Source organism: Solea solea, chromosome 15 (genome assembly GCF_958295425.1).
Source record: "Solea solea chromosome 15, fSolSol10.1, whole genome shotgun sequence".
In the NCBI taxonomy this organism is placed as follows: Eukaryota; Metazoa; Chordata; class Actinopteri; order Pleuronectiformes; family Soleidae; genus Solea; species Solea solea.
The window spans coordinates 12090688-12113921 of NC_081148.1; the positions used below are offsets into that span (position 1 = coordinate 12090688).

The 23234-nt window shown below is 39.8% G+C and overlaps 1 protein-coding gene across 1 annotated transcript in view; it reads right to left on the minus strand.

Moving 5' to 3' along the window:
* Positions 1 to 671: 671 nt before the first annotated feature.
* Positions 672 to 23234, minus strand: part of dntt (deoxynucleotidyltransferase, terminal) — an 82632-nt gene continuing 60069 nt past the window's right edge. The window contains exon 11 of the mRNA XM_058651719.1: positions 672 to 3751. Within this exon, the coding sequence (XP_058507702.1) occupies positions 3665 to 3751 (87 nt within the window). The 3' untranslated portion in view covers positions 672 to 3664. The remainder of the gene's footprint in view (positions 3752 to 23234) is intronic.

The window sequence follows — 23234 nt, forward strand, 5'->3', positions numbered from 1 at the left end:
AAGTGACACTTCATATTCTATCTGCAGGCCGTCTCTAGGGAAGCTTTATGGTTGACGCATGCTCCCCCAGGTGCATGTGTCCTCCTCAAAGAGTCACCCATTAATCTTTGAGCACTGCCCATCAATGCAAACCCTCCACCCACCATCAGCTCTTTCAATCCACCCCATAATATGCGCAGTGACAAACTGTCAACGTTACAGCGTAATGACCTTACGCCATTTTTTTTTTTTTTACAATGCAGTGTATTCGTGTTACGAGACAACGTGCTCTTGGGCTTCAGAAGGCCCCCACAACCTTTTTGGATGTGACAAGACACTCAGACAAGGAGAAAAAAAAATGCAATATGAATACAAAACGATGCAGCCATTTTTAGATCTATTTTTGTGATCATTCAGCGTTGTGATTGTTTACATGTATTTGCATTTGTGGGGTGACAAATCAAAGGTTGTGGGTTCAATTCCCGCCTCTGCTAATCTACATACGGATGTGCCAATTTGCTCCTGAAGGCTCTGTCGGCAGCGTGTGAATGGTTATGAAAGATGAGTGATAGAAATGTAGGATATGAAAGACTAGAAAAGCACTATATAAATAAAACCCAGTTGACTTTCAAATGCCGGACTACAGTTACAGCTCTGTGTTTATTTGGAATTTATTTATTTTACGACAGGAGAAATATCACTTTCAGGAAAATGTGAGGGAGAATTAGCTAAAAATAAATCTCTAGGGGCCTGAAAATCAGCATTATCCTGTGATCATATTTTAGGAAATAGTTACAATTCTCAGTGTATTCAAAACATAATTAAAAAAAATGCACAAATAAACCTAACCTAGCATAGTATTATGCGGTAAAAAAAAAGTCTGTCACACATGTAAAGTACAGTCAGACATCAAAAGAGGAAAACAGGATAAAACAACAGCATTACAATTACATATATATATATAGATTACTTGATAGGTCTGCTGGGGAGTGTCATGGGGCCTCAGTGCCTGATAGATGTTTGCATACTCGTCCACATGCTTATTAAAAGGTTGAGAGTGAGGCACAGACTGAGTAAAGACCCGGCTGCTATACCGCCAAAGTGTCAATATAAAGATCCGGTGCCATGATTGATCTGGCTGAGTTAAAAGAATCAGTATCAGACACTGATTATCAAAGGCTTTCGCTTGCTTGCATGTCAGTGAGAGAGAGAAAACTGAGGATTAAAATGAGAATGATGGACATTTGTCAGGATATTGAGCAATTTTATGCAAATTCCTTGCAAAGAATTTTTCACGCCTCTGTCAACTCAAGTCAGACCTCAGACATCAAACATGCAAAATAGGGAGTGTCTGCCAGAATGCCAAAGGCCATCATTTGCCTAGAAAATGGCCACATGTGATTGGTTGAAAGAGAAATAAACAAATTAGTTAGATTTCGCAATTTAACCAAAGCTAAAACTATATCTCTAGGTGGAATTAAACATTGAAATCATTCAGTTGTTTAGCTTGCTTTGGTAAGGGAAGACCCCTCCAAAAACACAGTTGTGTATGAAGTTAGTATGTCACACAAAAAGCTTCCCTGATTGTCCCAAACCATCTTCAAACCTCTGAGATGCTCAACAAAAAAAAAAGCATTTTATTTACCAAAGCCATCAAGCCGAAAATCTGGTTTTCGTCTAGAGCACAACAGCTCTGAAACAGGAGGACCAGCCTATCTCCAGATTAAAGAAACGTGTCATTTATCATTCCTTATATCACACTTTGTTAATCTCAATTACATGACATTAACACTGGTGGAGAAACATAACACCGGCATTTGTTAGATATTTGTTAGATTTGTTACCATTAAAAAGTCATTTTTTTTATTCCTTATGTATTCCGTAAAACTAATGAAAACTAAAATGTATGTTTATTTATGTGCTGTCCAAATAAGTGGTTGCATTATACAATAGGCAATTAACACAGATCACTGGGGTTAAGTGTTTAAGTACTCTCGTAGAATAATGCATTATTATGTGTGCACAGCGATCTCGTATTGACGGAAACAGTAACTGTGTTCTCACTTAAAATTGCGTGTGAGACCTTGCAAATGAATTGCCCCATCTGCATTTAATTCTTGGCTTTTTCAGCTAGACAAACAGTTTAGAGATCCCAAAGACCAAAACAACAACAATGTGCAAGTTCTTAAAGTGAATGCTACAGCCTGTAAATCCCTTTACACTGGTGAATATTTAATGTGAAAATAAAAAGAAATCCCACGTGCACTTGAAAAACAATTAAGAAAAAGACAGCAGGACAAATGTAAATGTATTTAGGTCAGCTTGATTTGGTTTTACTCTGGAGGGATCGCTCATGTTTTTCTTCTAAGGTAAAAAAAATAATCTTTATCTTTGCAGTGGTGTAGCTTGTGTTGGATCTTGCTCCCCCTGATTAACACTGCAAATTTAAAGTTTGTTTTGAGTCAGCTAGGTTGAAAGAGCAGCGCGGCAGGAGAGTAAGAAAGACAGAGGGGTTAAAGGAGGAGAGGAAAACAAAGAAGGGGAAAGGGAGGAGCCCAGGTCAGTGCTGGACTGTGCTACTTCAAAATCTTTAAATAGTGTATTTTTACAAGAAGGCCTTGCGCTCATCTATCTCTGCTCTCATTTAGGCACCATGGGATAAACCAGAGTAGGAGCATCGTGGGAAAGTGGGTTGTGTGTGTGGACAGCAGGACGGTGTGTATCACCGGATAAACTAGTCGGACTTACCCAAATTGCTCACAAGGATCAATAAAATATCTTCATTTGGGGACCTTGAAAAATAAGGATACAAAACAACTGTCATACATAAAACATAAGCCCAAGTCAAAGCAATATGAAAATTGATGTTTTATGCACCCGAGCCAAAGGCGCTTCCAGTGCCAAGATCCATATTCTTTACGGTTAGCAGACTAATTTACCTTCCGTCTGGATTCTTCATAATTTCCCAGTGAAGCTTAGTGCCTCTTATTTCAGCTCAGCATCTGAGGAAGGGGACTCATTGTGAAACAAGAGCGGCGGCTATGGGTCTTTTCATCACAGAATGCCAGCTAAATAAACTCCAGTGGACGGAGATTTTAAATGGAGGCTAAATGGCGATGCCAAACACTCCTCCATCTGACGCTCATTACCCACCTCCCGATTCCCTGGAGACCTGGCTCAGCTTCATGCTGAGCACTTTCCTGCCAGGAGGAGGGTGATTACAACATTTTGCTCAACAAAAGCTCTCCTCCCCCTCACTTTTCCCACCGTTTCCTGTTTTTCTCTCCCTCGCCATCCTTCTCTCGCCGTCTGTGGTCACCCTCTTCCCTCTTCTGCTTCTCTCTGCACTTCTTTTACAATCTCCCTTTCTTTCCTGCACTGTAGCGGCTCCCCGAGTGATGCATACTCCGAATGCTTCCTCTTTGTGCCTCTCCCTATAATTGCAACACTTACACCGAGCGAGACAAGAGTGACAAAGGGGTGTTTATGTTGAAAAAGACAATAGTGAATAAGAAGTATAATGAATCACACAGCAGACAAAAACAGCAAAAAAATAATGGCACATAAGTGTATAGAAATCAAAAGCTATTTGGAAGTGAATCACAGCAGAGCCGAGCAAACAGATGGGAAGAACACTGATGTAATGCAAAGGGTATCATCCAGGCAGGAAGGGAGGAGCAGAGGCCTACGCATTTCTCTGCCATGGCTCAATGTACTCGAGACCCAGATGGGCAAAGATGTCCTTTTCAGTCTGTGCTGCCAGGAACTCTTTCTGGAGAAAGGACAAACAAACAGAAAGTCAAAGAGTTGGGTGGAAATGTGCAGGATTTTTTGTCTGAGTGACACCAGAGCACATGCACAGATTTCCGGCTTCACTATTCCTGACGATACACACAATCTTTGACTGCGATTGTATTTTAACTCCATCTCAAACTGTGCATTTCAATTAGACTTTTTCTATTCGCCCACTTTGTACCACGGCCCACTCGTGCTGTGAGTGTGTAGACTTAAAATTGAGCGTCCACCTCCCCTCTAAGCCTTAAACACTCCGGAGCAGATAAGTATTTTCACAGACAAATCACAATGAAGCTATTATATGCTGGACATAGACCAACGGCATGTGATGGGTTATCTCTCTATTGAGTGGTGACGAGGCTTGACTCACTCTGAGAGTAAGAAGGCTGGAGAAAAAGAGAGAGAGGGCTGCGATTCTGACACATCCTGCCTTCAAGTGTTGAACTAGACTGGACATAATGCCGAGAGAAGGCTGAAAAACCTAGAGCACGTCAGCTCCAACTGCCAGCACATAACCAAGAGCAAGAGCACAAAAACACTCTTTTTTTGAGTGTTACTTGGACTATAGTGCAGTGTTGATGTGATCTGATAGGGTGAGAAAAATTGGTATTTGTATGAGCAACCTAAACCTAACTATCTAATCACCATTTCAAAAGTGTGCACACAAAGGACTGAATATAGACTTATTTACAGAAAAACAATGGACCAAGGGAGGTAGTATGTGTCCTTGAGAAAGTAGCATCAACCAGCATTGGTTTGCACCACTGAACGATCAAGTAGACAAATCCCGTCCTCTCGTCTCTCAGTCAGTCAAATGTCTCCAATGATCAGTTGAGGTGGAAAGCTTTAAGGAACGCAGGTGTGAATGTTTCAAAGACATGCTGAGGAGGTAACGAGATGCTGGTTTTGGTGACATTTTTAGCAGTGTCGATAATAGGACAGCCTCATTAAGGCTGAAAGTATTTTTGCATCCCTCTCCCTCTCTCTCTGTGTTTCCCTTGTATTGATTTATTTTGGGACACCAGACAACATCAAACCAAAAATATTGATTACCTCATGCATTTTTTTTTTTTTTTTTGTGTAATATTTCAAATGATTAAAATGTCATTTATTCCTGGCCTTTATGCGAGAAAACGTCCTAAAGAGGTGACAATTACAAGCACACACACAAAAACACATACACAGTGTTAGTGAACACACTCCTAGACATAATGCATCCCCTAAGTGCCTAACCCTGACCTTTCACCTAACCTAAACAAATCACAATCATATTTTGTCATCATAGTCTACAATAGACATGAGTATACACACACACAGACACACACACACAAAACAAACCTGTCTGGCATAGTCCGACCGGCTAAAAACAACAACGCATTTGTTTTTGGTTGGAATAGTAAAACGATGCATGTGTTTATTTGCATATAGAGTGGGAACGTGAAGTGATCACTGGAGACACGTGTGGAAATACAATGTATAATGCCAGGTGTGAACTAACATGAACCTGTCCACATCTGATGCATGTGAATGTCTGGTCTCAGCAGAGCTGCACACTGGAAAAGGTAAGAAAACAGTCTGTTGTATCAGAAATACAGGTCAAATAATTACTGTATGCCAACTATTATGAGATTACTAAGAAAATAAGTAGAATATATGGTGATTATTAGACATTATTGTGTCGTTTTAGAATTGCTCTGGTAGGAATTGTCGATTTGATACGGTTATGGAAAAACATTCTGGTTCAGGTTCAAAGAGTATCATATTTATGATTGCTTGTATTCTTTGCTTTTAGAATTATTTTTTTTTTTATTAATCCCCTTAGGGAAAGTATTCCTCTGCATTTGACCCATCCTAGCAGTGGGCTGCCACACTGAGTAGTGCCCGGGGAGCATTGGGGGTTGGGTACCTTGCTCAGGGGTACCCCAGCCCTTTTTGGCCGGGCCGGCGACCCTCCGGTTACAAGTCAAGTTCCCTTTCCACTTGGCCACGGGCTGCCCTATGGACCTGATGGTGTAATACCTTGGGGTTGATAGACAGTTTGGCCAAAACAAACAAAAAATAAGTTCAAGAAATGTGTGGATTCTGAGCCGAGGTGAATATCTGAGGTTACTCCTGTTTGTTTTCTCCTGCACGCAAACACTTTTCAGCGCTGTCCTGGGAAACATTATCAAAAAAACGGTGAAACTATATTATATATGAGCCAAACTATAGACCACACTTTAGTGCATAGTAGACTGGCACAAACATGAGAGCAGGCATAACATATTTAGGGGCTTGTCATAGTGACAGCTCCCCCTCGGATGGCTGCAGATTAGAGTCCAAGGAAATTAATAAAAATATCTCTTCTGACTTTGTCACCCCCCAAGGAAAATGCGTTACTAATCACCTTGCCAAATTTAAATGATTAAAAGAGTTGCTAAGTGTTGAAAAATTTGGTTTCAAATCGTGTCAAATTCAGCAACATTCTGCGATCTGAGATGCTGGGGGGGCGTGTCCACTGGAGGAGTTCTGTCCTCTCCTCTCTTAAAACAATAATCTCACACACACACACACATACATACACACACACACAGGCATTTGCTCTTTAGTGGGGACCGACCATGAGCTGCTCAAATCATCATGCCACATTTTTCTTTATCTACCAGCAGCCTATGAACACATTCTGGGAGTCAGTCTGCACCACCTGAGCTGATCAGATCCTCTACTCCATCTCCCTCTTTCCACAGAGTGCACAGACTCACAGACACATCCTTCAGATCTAAAAGGCAAGGTAACAGGACTCATGGCGGCTGCTGTGGTTCAGGTTCTTCTTCACCTCCATCGGTAAGTTGTTCTACTGCTGCTTCAGATGAGAATTAAAAAATAACCAGCAAAGTGTCTCACACATTAGTGTAATCTTGACTTGATCTCAGCAATTGTTTGTATTGCAACCAAACATCACGTAGGACTATGTGCACCTGCTGCATCACCACCAATCATCTTCAAACCTGACATTGGCTCATTTCTTTCAAGCTCCTTAAGCTTGTGAACCTTTCATGGAGGAAGATCATTGTTATTCTGGTCACCCACAAATAATTAACTGTAACTTGTTCAAAACTTCTTTTAAATCAAACAGACCTATTTGCATCATTGACAGTGTGTTATAATTGGGAAATGGAAACGGTTTTAGGTACAAATGTAGATTTAAAACAATCTTAATTGTATTTGCACGAAAGCCAGTCAACTGTAAATAAAAGGGCTTTGGAGTCAGTCTTCACATCTTGGAAAAATGTACATTTCAATAAGAAAAATAAGGCCATACCTAACCCAACAGGCTACCCAGCTCTTAGTAACACCCTGCTACGCTACAGATGGTCTTCAATCGGCCTAAAAGAGCACATGTCGTACCTGTCTATCTTCAAGAAGCTCTTGAAGACCCAACTCTTCCAAGAGCATCTTCTGTCCTAGCACTTACCTTACCCCCTCCCCTGCATGATTTCCTTCTGCACTTCTGCATTCTCACCCTCTGTCAGTCCACTGTTCCTTGTTCCTAGTTCTTGTAGGTTAGTCCTCTGTTAAAAGTCGCTTTAGATAAAAGTGTCTGCTAAATGCTTTAATGTAAATGTACATTAGTTTGACAGAGAATGTGCTTGATTATAATATTTCTGTTTGGCCCTGACATCCGAGGATCTGTGCATTTAATGAATAAATGAAAAATATTAATTTCTGCTTATATTCAGCAAGTAAGAAAACTGAAAAAAAGGGTTGAAGGAGGAATGGAGAAGAACAGGAAAGGAAGACACTGTCAAAGGCTTTGCAGAAAATCCACATTTCTAACAACACAGCTTATGGTTCATTGGAAACTCAGGGTCCAGATCGGATTCTCAACATTACCATTTTGGCTATTGTCTTGGATCAGTGCTAAAGCCCTCTCTCTGCTGCACTGTCCACTTTGCTCAATTCCTGCAATCCTTACGCTCCCTCGGGGAGACGCCACTTTATTTACTTAGCACAACACAGTGTGGCTTCTCTAAGAACTAAATCCACAAACATGGTGTACCTCTGAGTTCCCACTTTTGGGTGAATACAAGCAAAGTACAGTTGAAATGGCAAAATCGGCTTTTATCCCACAGGATAAAGGAGCTGAGGAACAGAGCAATTAGACAAAAAGGTCTTCTATCTGAGACAGTCGGACAGTGACTGGCTAAACATCGGCACTGTGGTCGTGTATGGTGGAGAGGTGTATGGTACTGGGAGCCAGTGTCCTTGACTCAATAAGCTGCTAATCAGCAACACGTTTCTCTGTCCACATCGTAATGACATCCCTTATGGACGTGAACACAAATCAGTCCCCGCAAAACATCTGCCCAGTCTCTGCTGCCCGTCATCCTCTCTCTGCCACCCGGGCCCACTGCATGATGGATGGAGCTGATGGACATGGCTGTTTGCCTGACTCCAGCCTGACTCATCTGACACATCAAAGAGAGAGAACGAGACACAGGGGCAACGTGGAACGCTGTTCAACTCTATTAGCCAAACTGCCAGCAAATATGGACAGAAACATGAAGGCTGACATGATGACTTCATACTGAATTCTCTCAAATCCAAAAACCTCATATTTAGCACAATATAAATACATCTTTTATGTTTTTTATGTCACGACTGAGGTTGGAAAAGTGCCTTTCTGAGGTGTAAGAATGAATGCCATCTAATGGTAAGACTCCAGAAGAAAGAAACAGTGGATTCCTCATCTCACTCCTCCATTGCCCAAGTGCTTCAAGGTGGCTTTCACAAACGTGAGGAGATGTTCTGGTAAATCTCTGTAAAGCATGGTCCTCGCCTAAAAAAAGGCTTATTCTAAGGTCATGATAGCCATACAATATTTTTCTTAAAGCCATTACACACATAACATAGGTATGGGTAGCCTCACATATTCAATTTCTGCCAATAAACCCCCATAAAAAATAAATTAAAATATTACACACTGGACGTTTAACTCGTAAAATTAAGTTTCCACAGTTGCCTTGCGATTCCCAATCTCTCATTAGCTTTTAGAAAATGTGAACAAATACGGAGGAAATTACCTCATACAGACACAAATGAGCCTTAATAAAGCTAAAGCATTTCATGGCCATTCAATGCCCTCAAGCGCTCCAGCTGCCAGTCACTTATCATTGTCAGTGAAGAGCACTTACATCCCCAGACCCTGGATGTCCAAAATAGTTTCTTCCACTTCACATTCCCCAACTCCAGATGGATCTATCTTGACTGGCAGGTTGAGGAGTTGTCACAAATTATTAGAGCTGCAGTCATTGGAAGTAAAAACTGAGCCTGTGTATTATGCTAAACGAATAAACAAAGTTCAGTTCTGCAGCAATATCATTTTTAAAGTTAAATGAACCTGCGGTGAAGGTGATCCATATTTATTTCAGTGATTAAATTAGATGTATGTCTATACAGGGATTCAAGTCCACATTAGCTTTACTAGGTTAACGAGATTTTTTGTGTTTGAATGTTAACATCTGGTGCCGACAGCTCAACTGAACAAATCATCATTTAATATTCATCATATATTATTCAAAAAAATGTTATTGACAACAGCTGCACCGTACTATGTCCCATACACCTTTTCCAAGTCCAAATTCAAGCCCTTTTTACATTTTTCCAGCACCATACAGCTGTGATATATGATGTACGGTACTTTAAAAATACATTCATACTCCTTCTTACTTTTTTTTATTGACTTTAAAAGAGAGGTTAATATGCTACAGACAACCATAATCATGTTTTATAAAAGTCGCAATCATCCATGCCAGCAAGGTTTTATTTAGACTGGCAAAGCATGTTTTAGTCCTCCATCTAATAAACAAACTATTAAGTCAGAGAGCAATTTGTTGTGAAAGACAAAAAGTCCATAGCTGGAGCAGTTTCATGTACTACGTCTTTTAATCTTTAATCCAAGTACCTTTCATTTTCAAGGATTTCCGTCACTCTGATGAACTGCGTCGATTCAAAGTTTAAAGTGCATGATTTTTTTTACGTAAAGACACAGGGAAGTGGTCAGGCTTCCTCACAAACAAAGAGCAGTGCGCTACAGATTTCTGGAGGCCATATCTGAAAAGCTCTGCAATTCATCAAGGATGATTAAGCATATATTGTATTTTCACATTAACCAGCTTTGTGTGGGCACACTGTAAATGCTGGATGGATGCTAATGATTTTTTTTATATAAAGTAAACACATTATGAAAACAATATTAGTCACTGCAGATGCTTAAAACATTTTATGGATGCAGATCGTAATTAAAAAAGGGTGCTAAACTCTCCTTGATATCTTTAACAGACTCGACGGACACTTCGAAAGCCAACTGTAACAATGAAACAAAGGTTAAACAAATTTGTGTTGTGAATTGTGTGAAGAGTGTAACTTTAACTACAAGACAAAGAGACGCGTCTTTTGAAACTAAAAGAGAGAGAGCCAGACAAAAGGTCACACAGAGCAGTGTATGCAAACACAACTTGAAAATCCATGCAAATGTAAACTCAGTGGTAGGAAAATGGATCCGAACAACAACAAAAAAGCCTCTGTAAGTGTGCTATCCTCTCACTTTTAGCTCAGTCTGCTCAGCCACATCAACCAATTACCTGTATCGAGAATGTGGGTGTGGAGGTCACGCTGAACGGCAGACACAAAATTTCAACGTGGTGTTAAAGTGAGTGTTGATTTCACAGTTTTTATATATTGAATTGTCTGATGGCATGAAGGAAGTGATTCTTCCTTCCGGTTATCAAACACAGATAATGTTCTCAGTTTGCTTTTTTTTTTATGTGGACTTTCTTTCTCTGACAGTTAAAAATATATCACTGAGGAAAAAAAAAAAAAAAATCATCTGATTGCCTCTAAGTTAATTTGTCTTTATTGCAGCACACAAGAAAGGGCTGACAAGGGCAAGAAAAAGTGAGAAATCGATTAAGCCCCCGTGTCTTCCTGCTGTAATGATCCACTGCACACCCACACGTCCCCTGTGCTCCAGTCTGCAAGAGCTCAGTTCAGAGGACACGCAGAGTTTCCAGAGAGGGCACAGACACCTCACTAATCACACCAGCAATTAGTGCAAGCATCGTAAAGCACCACTGCCTATAAAACAGCTATTGAGTTTAGTGTTATCGTCATTACCTATCCTTCCCGGCTTGCTAATCAGCCGATGCACTGGGCAGGGAGGGAGACAGGTCGCAAATAATGAATTCTTAATCAGAAACAATGGGATCCTTAGCCAGTGTCTCTGGTGTTATGGCTCTTTGCTCCTGTGGAGGGATAAACATTTGCAAATTAAAGTTTTTTAGGTGATTAGGCTGCCCAAAGGTAAGGAACAGTTACTGTTTTTTTTTGGGGGGGGGGGGTCCTAATCATTTAGATTAGGAATATTTTATCACCATATTGTGTTGTTGTACAACAGTTTCTAGTATCTGTATTTTTTTAGTGTATTTATGTTACTTCAGGTGTTTTATTACTTTAATAACAACCTTCAAATGTTCTTAACAAGGTCAATGACTATATAAATCGTCTGCACCTTCCCTCTGATACAACCCACGGGAGCACTTCCTGACTTAGTGACCCTACAGCAGCAGGAAGTATTGACTCAGGCACGAAAAATAAAAAGCTCTTTTTATATGTGGTTAAGATTAGTTATACTGAAAGACTGTACCTTTCAGCATTGTGGCTACAAAAGTGAGGATGTGGTCGTGGTTAGATGGAAACAAACATCAGTTGCCAATGTTTTGTTTGACGTATTCATCCATTTTGACCTGCTGCGGAAAAGTGTAATTATATTAATAAGTAGATTTACTTTTTTACTAATTATGTTAACAACGTCGGCATTAATTACATTTAATTCATGTAAATTATGACTTGTAAAATGCTGAAACACTGATACTGACATGTATTTAAGTCTAGTTCTCAGTCAGATTGCCTAAAGCTAAAAGACAGTTGAATTATTGATCACTTCTCCATTTTTAATGCATTTACTTTAAATATAGTATTATTCGTCCTGAACACACAAAATATGTCAAGTTCCTAAAGTTCATTAAAATCCAGAGGCATCTTGTGAACTTGTGATGTGAGACTGGCCGTCTGCCACAGATGTCTGAAGTTCTCTCTAATCTGCAGAGCCAGTAATTGTAGCCCGACTCTTCTTCATATGGACACAAACAGAACACTCTTCTAATGATAACAATAAATTAAGTTTCTCTGCTCCTCCGAATCCCATAAATAATTAATTGGTTTGTTAAAGAAGAGCTGGTTCTGCATGACTGATTTTTTTTTTTTTCTTCCTGCACCAGAGACGGTGCGATCAGATGCTGCTTCCTCAGCAATCATTCCATTCAGCTCAATTAAAAAAGCACAATGGCAAAATATGAGCTTTATGTGGGGATTTCTACATTAGGTCTTCTTATTGATATGAACCTGGATGATATTTTGAGTCACACCACTGGAGAGGCATGGACTCATGGGATGCTACAAGGTTCGACATGGAGGATGTGGCCAGCAACAATACTAGAAAATAGAAACAGTAAGATTCTGTGTAATAGTATCATATTTTGATGACATAAAAATCTAGACATTACCCTATTTCAAGAGTGAAGTTTGTCTGAGGTGCCTTAACGTCTCTCTCTCTCTTTGGATGAGTAAGATTTTGTATAATTCCACTGTTGCAACTGCACATTTTGGAACACTGTCCTGTAAACTGTGTGTTTGCCAGAAACCAGACTACAGAGAAGAGAGGTTTACAGAGAGGAAGGAGAGAAAAAAAAGAGCTGGGACTTGTCATTATAAAACTGATTGTATAGTTTAAGAGTAAAAACAAAAGTACATCATCTATCCATCATCTACCACTTTGACCCTCCACATAAATGTCGCAGGGCCAATCCGAGCTGACTTAGTGTGAATGAAGGGTAGACCCGGGACAGGTCACCAGTCCACCACAGGACCAACACAGAGACAAACAACCATGGTGAACTTAAGAGTGTCCAATTAACCCTTTGGACAGTTGGAGGACACCGGAAAACTCGGAGAAAACCCATGAACACACGGGAGAACATGTAAACCACTACTCCGCCGTGTGGCCCACCAAATTACGCCATTTGTGTTTACATTACTCTCCTATAAGCATTGCTTTCACTGATGTTTTCTGAGAAAAAATACATCTCTGAATCCTAAAGAATTAAAAGAATAGCATTCAACCTATAGTCTTTTCATGAAATGACATGACACAACATAACACTGGCTCTTTGTCTCTGCAGAAAAATGTCCTTACTAGTGTCTCACTACTGTTGCATCAACCACAAGGGAAACAAAGGTTGTCGTTGCCTCTTTATTGAGCGGCGATGCAGGTTATTGTAGCTGAACTCAAAATGTCATCATTTGCACACACTATGGGCCTTTTTCATGGGGTCACGGTAGGAAAAGCACAGGCATAAATAATTACAGTTAGTTATAGTCAGTTGTCAGCGATGTCAGCTGTTTTTTGCACATGTTGGGGGATTCTCAAAAGGTTTCTCCTAGATTTTGTTGCTGACCCTTGAGACAAAACACTCTGGATCAGTGACAGCTCTCGATATACAGATCTATTTAACGCATGTTTTTTTAAAAAGTGTTTCACTGACATCAGCTCTAAGCCATCAGCTATAATCATGCCAACTGAGAGTAATTACAGAACTTTCACATCAGGCACCTGGAGGTAAAACTTCAACATTTATTCATGTGACAGAGGCAGTAAATACTGTCTGTGATCAACCCAAATATCAGCGCTCCCCCACTGTCAGTGCATTTGTTCAGTTTGTCTCTGGAAACACAAAAACTGGAGGAAATGAGAGCACGACACACACACGCACGCACACACACATTTTCCATTCCCTGGAATTTGTGGAGACACTTTTTTAGATGCACTGTTTCTTGATGGCACTCATTTTATACTTTAGTAAGTTGCTATGGTCACTGTGATGTGAATGAGCCACTGGGGTGTCAAAGGTGCAATATAGTATGTGTCAGGAATAATCAAGCAGTGTAGGGTAATTGCTGTGTCGGCGCCCTGAGACTTGGTCAGAGTGTAATGATAGAACAAGCAGTCATTTTATGTGTTATTGCTTTACCATGAATATCAATTTATTCCTAAAATAAACATGTGTAATTTTCACCACTTTACCTTTTTTTTTTGGCTGTGCTTTTAATGACTATCATCAGACACAGAGAAACTTTGTAAAAGCTGGCAAATGCCACATGTGTTTCAAAACACTGAATAATTCCCTCCACTATGAAACTGTTACTCTAATGCTTTGGGAACATTGTGATATCTGCTCCCAAACCAATTTAATTTAAATAGTCAGCGCATTCAGAGCACCCTGCTTTTACAAAGGAATCAAAAAAATGATGATTTATTTGTCATGACTCAACAAAAGTCCCAAAACCTGAACAAAGTACTTATTTTATCCCAAACCACATCATCACCACCAGCCTGAACCACTAAATGGGCGTCCCTGCTCTGAAATGGGATCATAGGACATACAGGTGCCTCTGCTACCACAAGATCTGTATCAATGAATGTTGCACGACAAGCAGTCCATTCAGAAAAAAAGGTCAACGACAGGGCTGGTATATGCTGATCGTCATTCAGATCGGTGTTCACAATTCCAATCGGAACAAATCTTTTCAGAACGAAGACATGGTTGCACTTGTAAACATAGTGAGTATGTTGAATCTTTGTAACAAACATTGTGTGTTGAGGAGGAGGATGGAATAGTGAAGTACAGTGAGTGACATGGAAGTACAGAAAGTATGATGAAAGAAAGGCAGGTAGTAGAGCTGAAGTAAATAAAAAAATATCTTGCCCACACAATATTTATACAATAATTCTAAAACTCCCTCTCCCCTAAATGTAACCACTCGTCTTTGGTCACCACTTCCAGTACATTTTGTGCCACATCCCCTCCTCTATCATACCGCCCTCCCCTCCCCTTCTGTCAGGATAAAGCTGTCAATATGATTTATCATTGATGCTAACTGATGTGGTTGTCCCACTATGAAGGCTGATTAGCTGACCATTCTGCTGATACAGCCCCCATCATCACTGATAGCAAGCGGCGGGAAATGTGACAGAGCCACCGTGTCTCTTCCTTTCTCTTTTTCCGTCACTCTGTCCGTTGTTGTCTCTCTCCTGATTTATCATCATCGCCTTCCTTTATCACATTCTCCTACTCCACTGGCCTTTTAAAGCTTCACTAGGCAGCTGTTTTGTGGGAAAACTTACTTGTGCTGTCAACATAAATGACAATTCCCGGCTTCTTCCTTTTTTTTAAATGACCCTTTCCCTGTGATGCTATAAAGTTGCCCCATTTGCCCCAGAAAAAGTGCTGTGTCAGCCACAAAAAAAAAACATTTTTCCATCTAGAGAAAGTGATGAGTTGAAAAATAAGGCAGACGCAAGAACTGTTTGGCAAAGAGCAAAGATAAGCATTCCATAAAGTTGAAGTCAGCACTCACGTTTTTCAGTTCCATCCCTTTACTTACTCACACACTATATGCTACCAAGGCTACATGCTATCACTGGTGCTTTTACGTGGAAGTTAGAAATCAGAAATGTTCTCTGGAACATGATTAACATTTCACCAAATTCAAAGTAAATTCATCAAATTCAAAGAGAATAAAAATAAGTCATTTAATTAGCATAAAACTGAACCTAGCGGACATTTTACTGACATCACTAAGGCATCACTCATGAAATAAGCCATCGTGCCTCCACATCAATTTAAATGTCTGCAAGGATTCCACTCGGCTTCCATTTTACAATCGGAACCTCTAAAGACCAACTCGGGGATGTGGCAGAGAAAATGTCCAACCTGACGTGATCAAAGCAAATCCCTGAAAATGAGAATTCCTTGAACATTTTTTGACTGGCAGACAGAAAAAGGAGGAAATATGTGCACATTTTTTGTAAGTCTTTGTAATGCTGAGTGGCAGCTCCCTCAGGGGAGAGCGTTTTTTTGGGCTTTTTTTATTTTGCAGAATGAATGCAAGAAGACACTCAGACCGGTTGCATGCCTCCAGCACTGACACAGACAGAACTGAACACTGCAGCCGTGTAGAAGAGATTCTGATTATAGCACCGTAACTGTACCGTAAACAAGTAACTGTCAAAGACGTGATAATTGAACAAACAATGACTTTGCTTTCGTGTTTAAGTACACAATTTAAATGTAAGTATACAAGAGTATACGCTCTGTTGTAGTCAGCTCTCTTAACTTAAAAGCTCTCTTAACTTAAACGATAACTTCAAAGAGACCTCAATGTTTGATTGTGCAATTATCATTACAGTGAACAAGTAAATAATCCATGTTTTGACACAGGTGGAATACCCAGATAAAATGTGTGACTGGGAATAAAAGAAAGCAACAAAAAAAAACACTTCTCTGTTCAGTTCTTCTTGACCAGATTTGGCCCTGACATGTCGCCACACGTCAGTGCAGTGACTCAGAAAGAGTGTCCCACTGTTTGAGCGCATAAGGGTTATATGGACACAGAAACCTGATCTTCAATTCAGACTTTCAAATCATCATATGTGTGTCACTCCAGCATGTGGTCCTCCATCAGACATATATCCATGCTTTTAAGGCAAGACAGTCCATGTGCACGCACTGAGCACTGGCAGTGCAACCAAACCTCCCTGTGTAGCTACATCTCACACACAGATGCTCCAATACCTTCTATTTCTCACAAAGGATCTCACAGATGTGACATTTCCTGTTGTTGACACGTGCAAAAAGGTATCCATACGCACATCCGTGCCACAGAACACTTGTAGTAATGCATGTGGATCATCAAATCTGATCTGTAATGAATCAGAATTGAATCTGATTTAAATTTCAATGTGGCTGATGAACTGAATATAGCCACAGTTGATGGGAGGATGCTGTTTCCATGGTTGAGATAGATAGATAGATAGATACTTTATTCATCTCACAGAGAAATTCACATTGCTTTGTTGTCCCGAAGAATAGACGCCACTGTCGTATGATATACGGGAACAGTACTGCAGTTTATACGCCGTCTCCTTCTACTTCTATTACTTCTACTACGAAGACCAGGCAGGAAACTTTGGTGAATGTGCAGAACGCCAAGTCCCACTCCAGTCCGACTAAGCGCATTCATGAAGGAGTAATCGGACTATGAATCGCATTATCCAGGTATGTTAGTCCGACTAAGCCTAGTTCGATTTAGTCAGACTAAAGTGTTTACATGTGGTCTCCAATTCAAGAAAAAAAAATGTGTATTGCCTGTTAGTGCTGGTAGAAAAGACATCCGGATATAATTCACGTGTGTTGTCCAAGTAGGAAAGATGTTTTGCAAAGAGACACAGTTTGAATGGGACAACACAACACAGCACTAGCCATACACGGTAAAATCCTCACAAAACAACAGAAAACAAATAACAGAAGTATCACCAAAGCAAGCATCAGCTTAAGAAAAAAAAAACATAAAATAAGTATTAAGTGTTTCCTGCTCTTGCAGTAAAACCAACACTTTGTGGTTTCCACACCAGCAGAGCTCTTCTGTCCATCCACATGTTTCTCACTTTTATTTTCCTCCACAAATTATGACTGCAGAAGGATTTTAACTGTTGGCAATCCCTGCTTGCTTTGGGTCTGTCACCAAACATTCCTAAAAATGCAATGTTGCAACATTATAAATGGTCCAATTTTGCAAATCCTATTTACAAATCCACAGGAATCTTCTAATCTGTAATTTCCTGTTCTTATCTCATAACTCGATGGGGGGGGAGCTCCTCTTGAAAGTAAAACAAGGTTTTATGAGAGAAAACCTAGAGCGGACAGCCTGTAAATATGAGATATGTTGAGATTCTTTAAATCCTGCAGTCTGATCCCAGCTTCAGAAAGTATACTTCACATCCAGCTCAGCTCTGCTCTATGATGTCTTCCTGCAGTAAAGCACTCTTTTATATATATACATATATATATATATATATATATATATATATATATATATATATATATATATTTCTGGAGAGTGCCGTCATATCACTTGATGATATTTTTTTACAGTTTATTGTTGGCTGCGGGGATAATAATCACACATTTATTTTATGTGAACAGTTAATACCATTATCACCTTGGATGACATTTCTACCTGCAGTGATGACATCGATTGCCATGGTGATGACATTTCACATTTGCACCCACGTTCATAACTATTCTATCCACAGCCAGGAGGTTTCCAGCCACAGTGATGACATATCTGCATTGCATTCCCCTGGCAAACAAGTGATCCAATGCAAACAGTGATACAAATTTAACTCACGGCTGTGACGGAGACTCAATTAGTGAAACAAGCTATGAATGTGAAGTGAGTGTCTTCGGGTTGGGATAGAATCTATGTAAATAAAGAAGTCTGATAGGAGTTCAGAAATGATGTGTTTTTGTTTGTTTGCGTGTTCATTTGTTTGTACACCTGACTAATTTTACATGTTGGACATTTCATGTGCTTTCTCTCATTTGTGAAATATGTAAAAAAAAAGTAAAAGTCGTGTGTGGCTCCAGATGGAGCTGATAATCTGATAAATATCTCCAAGTTATGTCACTTCAATCAATTGATTTGAGCTGAAGACTAAAGCGCTATTCAAACAGGATTAGTTTTACATGGGGAGGTGGGGTAAAGTTTCAGTTATTTTAGTCCCGTCCGAATGTGCCATGTAAGTAATCATTACCCGACGATGTCAGTAAAGATTACGACTTCTACCTGGGGTAAAAAGGTAATGCTAATGTCATGCAAATAGACCAGCAGTAAATATGTGTGTAAATATTCCACCATCTCCTGTTTACAAGAGGTTTTCCAATGATTTTCATGCATGAATCGAGGCGCTATCAAGAAGCAGTGTAGTAGGCACATGACAGGAGTTGACGGTGGAGCATAAATCGAGTGGCACTCGATGTCCGGGAAGTCGGGGTGAAGTTGTTTGTGGGTCAGGGATCACCATGCTACCCCCCTTTACCCTCCCACATCAGGGCCCTTGTTGGCACCCTGGGTTACTGGGTGGGACGACAGAACTTGTCGGGGGGGGTCACCCGCCGCTGGAGTGCATGGAGCTGGTCATAGGCCCAGTAAAGGGCTCATGAGAAAGATTTACTCCGATTTACACCTCCCAATTGTGGTAGTTTTACTGAGATTTTGTATCAGTGCTAACTGACCATTGACATTACAGATGTGCTGTGGTAAAATTACATTACTCCATCTCCCCATGTAAAACTAATCCTGTCCCAATAGGGCTTAAGTTTGTAAATTGAGAAAATATGAGGCAATTATGGAACAGGTGAGTTATTTAACCTCACCTGTACCATAACAGCACCAGCCCTGCCTGTGAGAGACTGTGTGGACTCAAACTCACCACCAGCAATCTGTCCCACATCCACTCATGCGGTGTTGTCGCAGAACCATTCCCTCGGTCGGTCAGTGTGTCCGACTGTTGTAGAAACCTTGTTTTAGTTTGTATGCATCTTCCAGTGAATGGTAGTGTGCTGTTTTGTCTTCAATCGTCTACAATGTCTTTGACTTCCAGCGTGTCTCTCGCTGTGACACGTCAGCCTTGCTGGCTCAATGCTGTTCATTTCCCCACTCTCACAACCCCACACCAGGTGAACCTCGTCTGCTAAATTAGCTGTCAAGCCACGCCTCCCACATGTGATGTCTATAGGTCCCTCACCTCTGCCTGACTAAAAATAAAAATGCATAAAAACCTTAACTCTAACCATAACCCAATCCAGTCTTGTACAAAATCTACCACTAACCACTAAAATCTGCCACACACAGCCTACAATAAAACAGACCATCCATAAACTCGGAGGACAATTACACAAAGAAAGGAAAGAAAGAAAAAAAAAAAACTTTAATTAAATTTTTGTTCCTGAAAATAGAACAACCAGTGTAGCAATTACCAATGTGAAGTTTCTGGAATACGCTTTCTTTTACAACAATAACACAATAATCAACTTGTAATCCACTTACTGTGCTTAATGAGACACTACGTACGGTTTGTATCTATGCAAACTCTCTCTTCGCCTTCTACATTCATCTTCTCTTATATTTCTCATCAATTATATCGTGTAAACACAGGGCAAAATTTGGTCACACGTCTTATTTTTAGATGACTAATTCTTCCTGCATTATTGGTTGCCTGGAATGTCAGAAATGAACTGGAATAATTAAAGATATTTTTTTTTTATTGCACTGGATTAAATCTGTCTATAATGAAAACCGAAAGAATGATAAAGTAGCATGAAATGTGTTCTCTCATAATCACAGGCAGAGGGGGTTGGTGGTGATATTACCTTCATTAATGATTCTCATTTACTTCAGGGAGTTTTACTGTGTCTCCATTTAGAAGCTAAAGATGGTATATGTGGACAAATATATCAAAATATATGCAAAATATCTCTTCTGTCAGATTTTCTGTAAATTGATTAGCAACATATTGCTATCTATAAGGGTGAAGTTATATCAAGCAGCTAACTGGATCCTGGTGGACATGGAGGACCTGCTAAGTGATAATTATAGGGTAATAAAACATAAAATTCCTATTTTTCCAGGCAATAATACATGAAATGAAAACATAATTTTAGCTATGGAATTCAATTGTTGTTATTAAACATAATGTTTACTTACTGGCCCTTTAACTACTAAGGCAAGGTTGAGAATTTAAAGCTATTTGATTGTTTGAAACAAGTATGCATTTTAAAAAAATTGCATAAAACCAAATTGAACAATCAAATTGCAGTCTTTACAATTAGCCAATTAGACTGATTTAAATTGCAGTTTTAATTTGAAAATGATTTACTGTTCAGACCTAGTGCAACATATTTGTTGGAGTGCACCAACATGTGTAAAATAACAAATATCCTCTCCTAACATTTCCTCCTTTTTGCCATCATCACATGTAAAAATGCCGCGTGTTGACAGCTCTGAATGAACCGCATGCATGTTCTGACCTTGAAAAGGCAAAACATCAAGATGCATTCTTCCTCTTTAAAATGCCGCCACACCAAGTCTATTTATCCGACTCTGTTAATTAAAATCCAGCAGACATGCCACCAAGGTCGAGAAAAAAACACATTTGTAAATGTGCGTACTTATTGAACAACACAATTCCCCTCCCCCGCCTTCACTCACTCTGTACACACACACACTCACACTTCCACTGCACATATTACTCCGTTTATAAATCCCTGCTCACCAAGCCCACCACCAGGATGTTTGGAGGACAGAGACCGCACCTTCTTCAGCTCTCTCGTCTGTCACAGCGTAAGCTCACTCGGGTTGTGTGAGTGTGTATTACAGTATGTGACACCCTGAGGGTCCCTGTGCCGCCATCCACTGCATTTAACTCCTCCGCCCCTTCCTCTGCTTGCTGAGAGGGGCTTCCTTCCATTCTGAGCGCAAACACTGCCCGTGTGAACGTCAGCTGGGGAAGTGTTTGAAACCACTTCTCCCCAAAGCCCAGTGCAATTGCCCCGTTATTGTCCATTCATCCACTGCTCAGAGGCTGATGGAGGGCGGGGGTCATAGAAGCTATGAGTGCTCTACATCCAAAATAGTGTAATTGGACAGAGCTTCATATAAATTCTGCCAGTGGACAGATGGTGAGAGGTAGTCGTGGTGGAACTCATCTTGGTGGTATTTATTTTTGACTATGCTGTCACTTTTAATTTTGATTATTTGGGATTTTCAGGGACAACTGGAGGAACAATCTCAAAATAATATTCCTTTAATTTATAGATTTGTTTATTAAATAACTCACTTGTTACAATTAATGTTTTTTTTTTTTAAATATTAATTAGGGCTGAAACAATTACTCGAATAATCGATGTATTGGTTTGAGGGGTTTTTCATTATTAAAACAAGATTTCTGATCATTTCAGCTTCTTAAATGTCAATATTATCTTTGGTTTTCTTGTTGCAAATAACAAAGGAATCATTAACTGAATAATTGTCGTTTGTGGCCGAAACAAGACATTTGAGAATGTCATCATTTCCAGGTTTGACACTGATCAATATTTTCATGGACCAAATGATTACTCGATTAATAGAGAAAATATTTGATAGATTAATCGATTATGAATACAATCGTTAGCTGTAGCTCTAATATGGATGTAAAACATCACAATTGGCAAATTGCAAAGGCATTGCGAATCGTGCCGTCAGTGAATGACATAACTATTTCACTGTAAGAAATAGTTTAAAGCCAGGTCCTCTATTAACACATTCACATCATTTGTAAAGTTATATTATTTTTGGTGTTTCCGTGTTCTATACCAATAAAAATGTAAATACATGCTGGAAGCAATTCCTATCTTAACGTTCTTAAGTTTGACACAGTGGGTTTTTAACAGAAACTTGATCCGAAATCAAATAGAAATTGCAATATCTCCCAGAAAAATCTAAAGTACATATTGTCCCCAAATCGTTCAGTCCTACCTCTTAGTAATCCCTGTCTCACAATTGAATGCAAAAGCTCCAAAGCTTCTTTTTTTTGACAAATCAAAGTATAAAATTGGTGAAAAACAGAAAAACTCACCCTCCTTAAGATTTCTAGGGGTTACGGTGTTAAAAATAAATTCCTTTATATAGAACACACACCTAAAGGCCAAGAGTCACTGATCAACTGGACATGCATGTGTTTTGTCTATTTCATATGAATAATTATGTAATCACTCAAGATTTGTGAATATATGCTGCTTTATACAGGCCTTTTGGTTTGTTTATGTATATATTTGTTAATAGTAAGCACAATAGAGGAATGTGGATTAAACAAATGTCAGTCCTTTTTATCTCAGACAAGAAATCTCATGAATGCCCATAGAACGGTGTATGTTTCTCATAACTGACGCCGCAAAGGAGAATAAGAACGAGGCAGTAATGCAATATTATGGATGCAAACCGCTGTAAAACAACAACAACAACACCGGGTTCATCAAAAACCCACAGTGGAGTGTCAGGAAAAGATTGAATAAGGTCCTCTCATATCTGTAACTGGGCTTCAGGACTAAGGCCAGGGCATCTATGCTCAAAGCCTTTTGACCAGAACCTCATTAATCACACTCCAACCACATGACAGTGAGTAATTACCCTGTGGGAAAGACACATAATGAAACACACACACACGCAATATATAGCACCTTTTATACACAAGGTATATGAAAGTGTGCATAAATAGGCAGAAAAATGACAGTGAACTGGCATTTACACAAGCACATTTTGAACAGATGCAGGTTATGCTTTGCAGTCTGGGAACACCTAAGCTGCACTGCTGAGTATATTACCACACACACACACACACACACACACACACACTGAGTGAGTTTCAAGGGTAGATACTGCCACACAGAGGGTTGTGTTTTTTCAAGGTGTTGGGCAGGTCATCA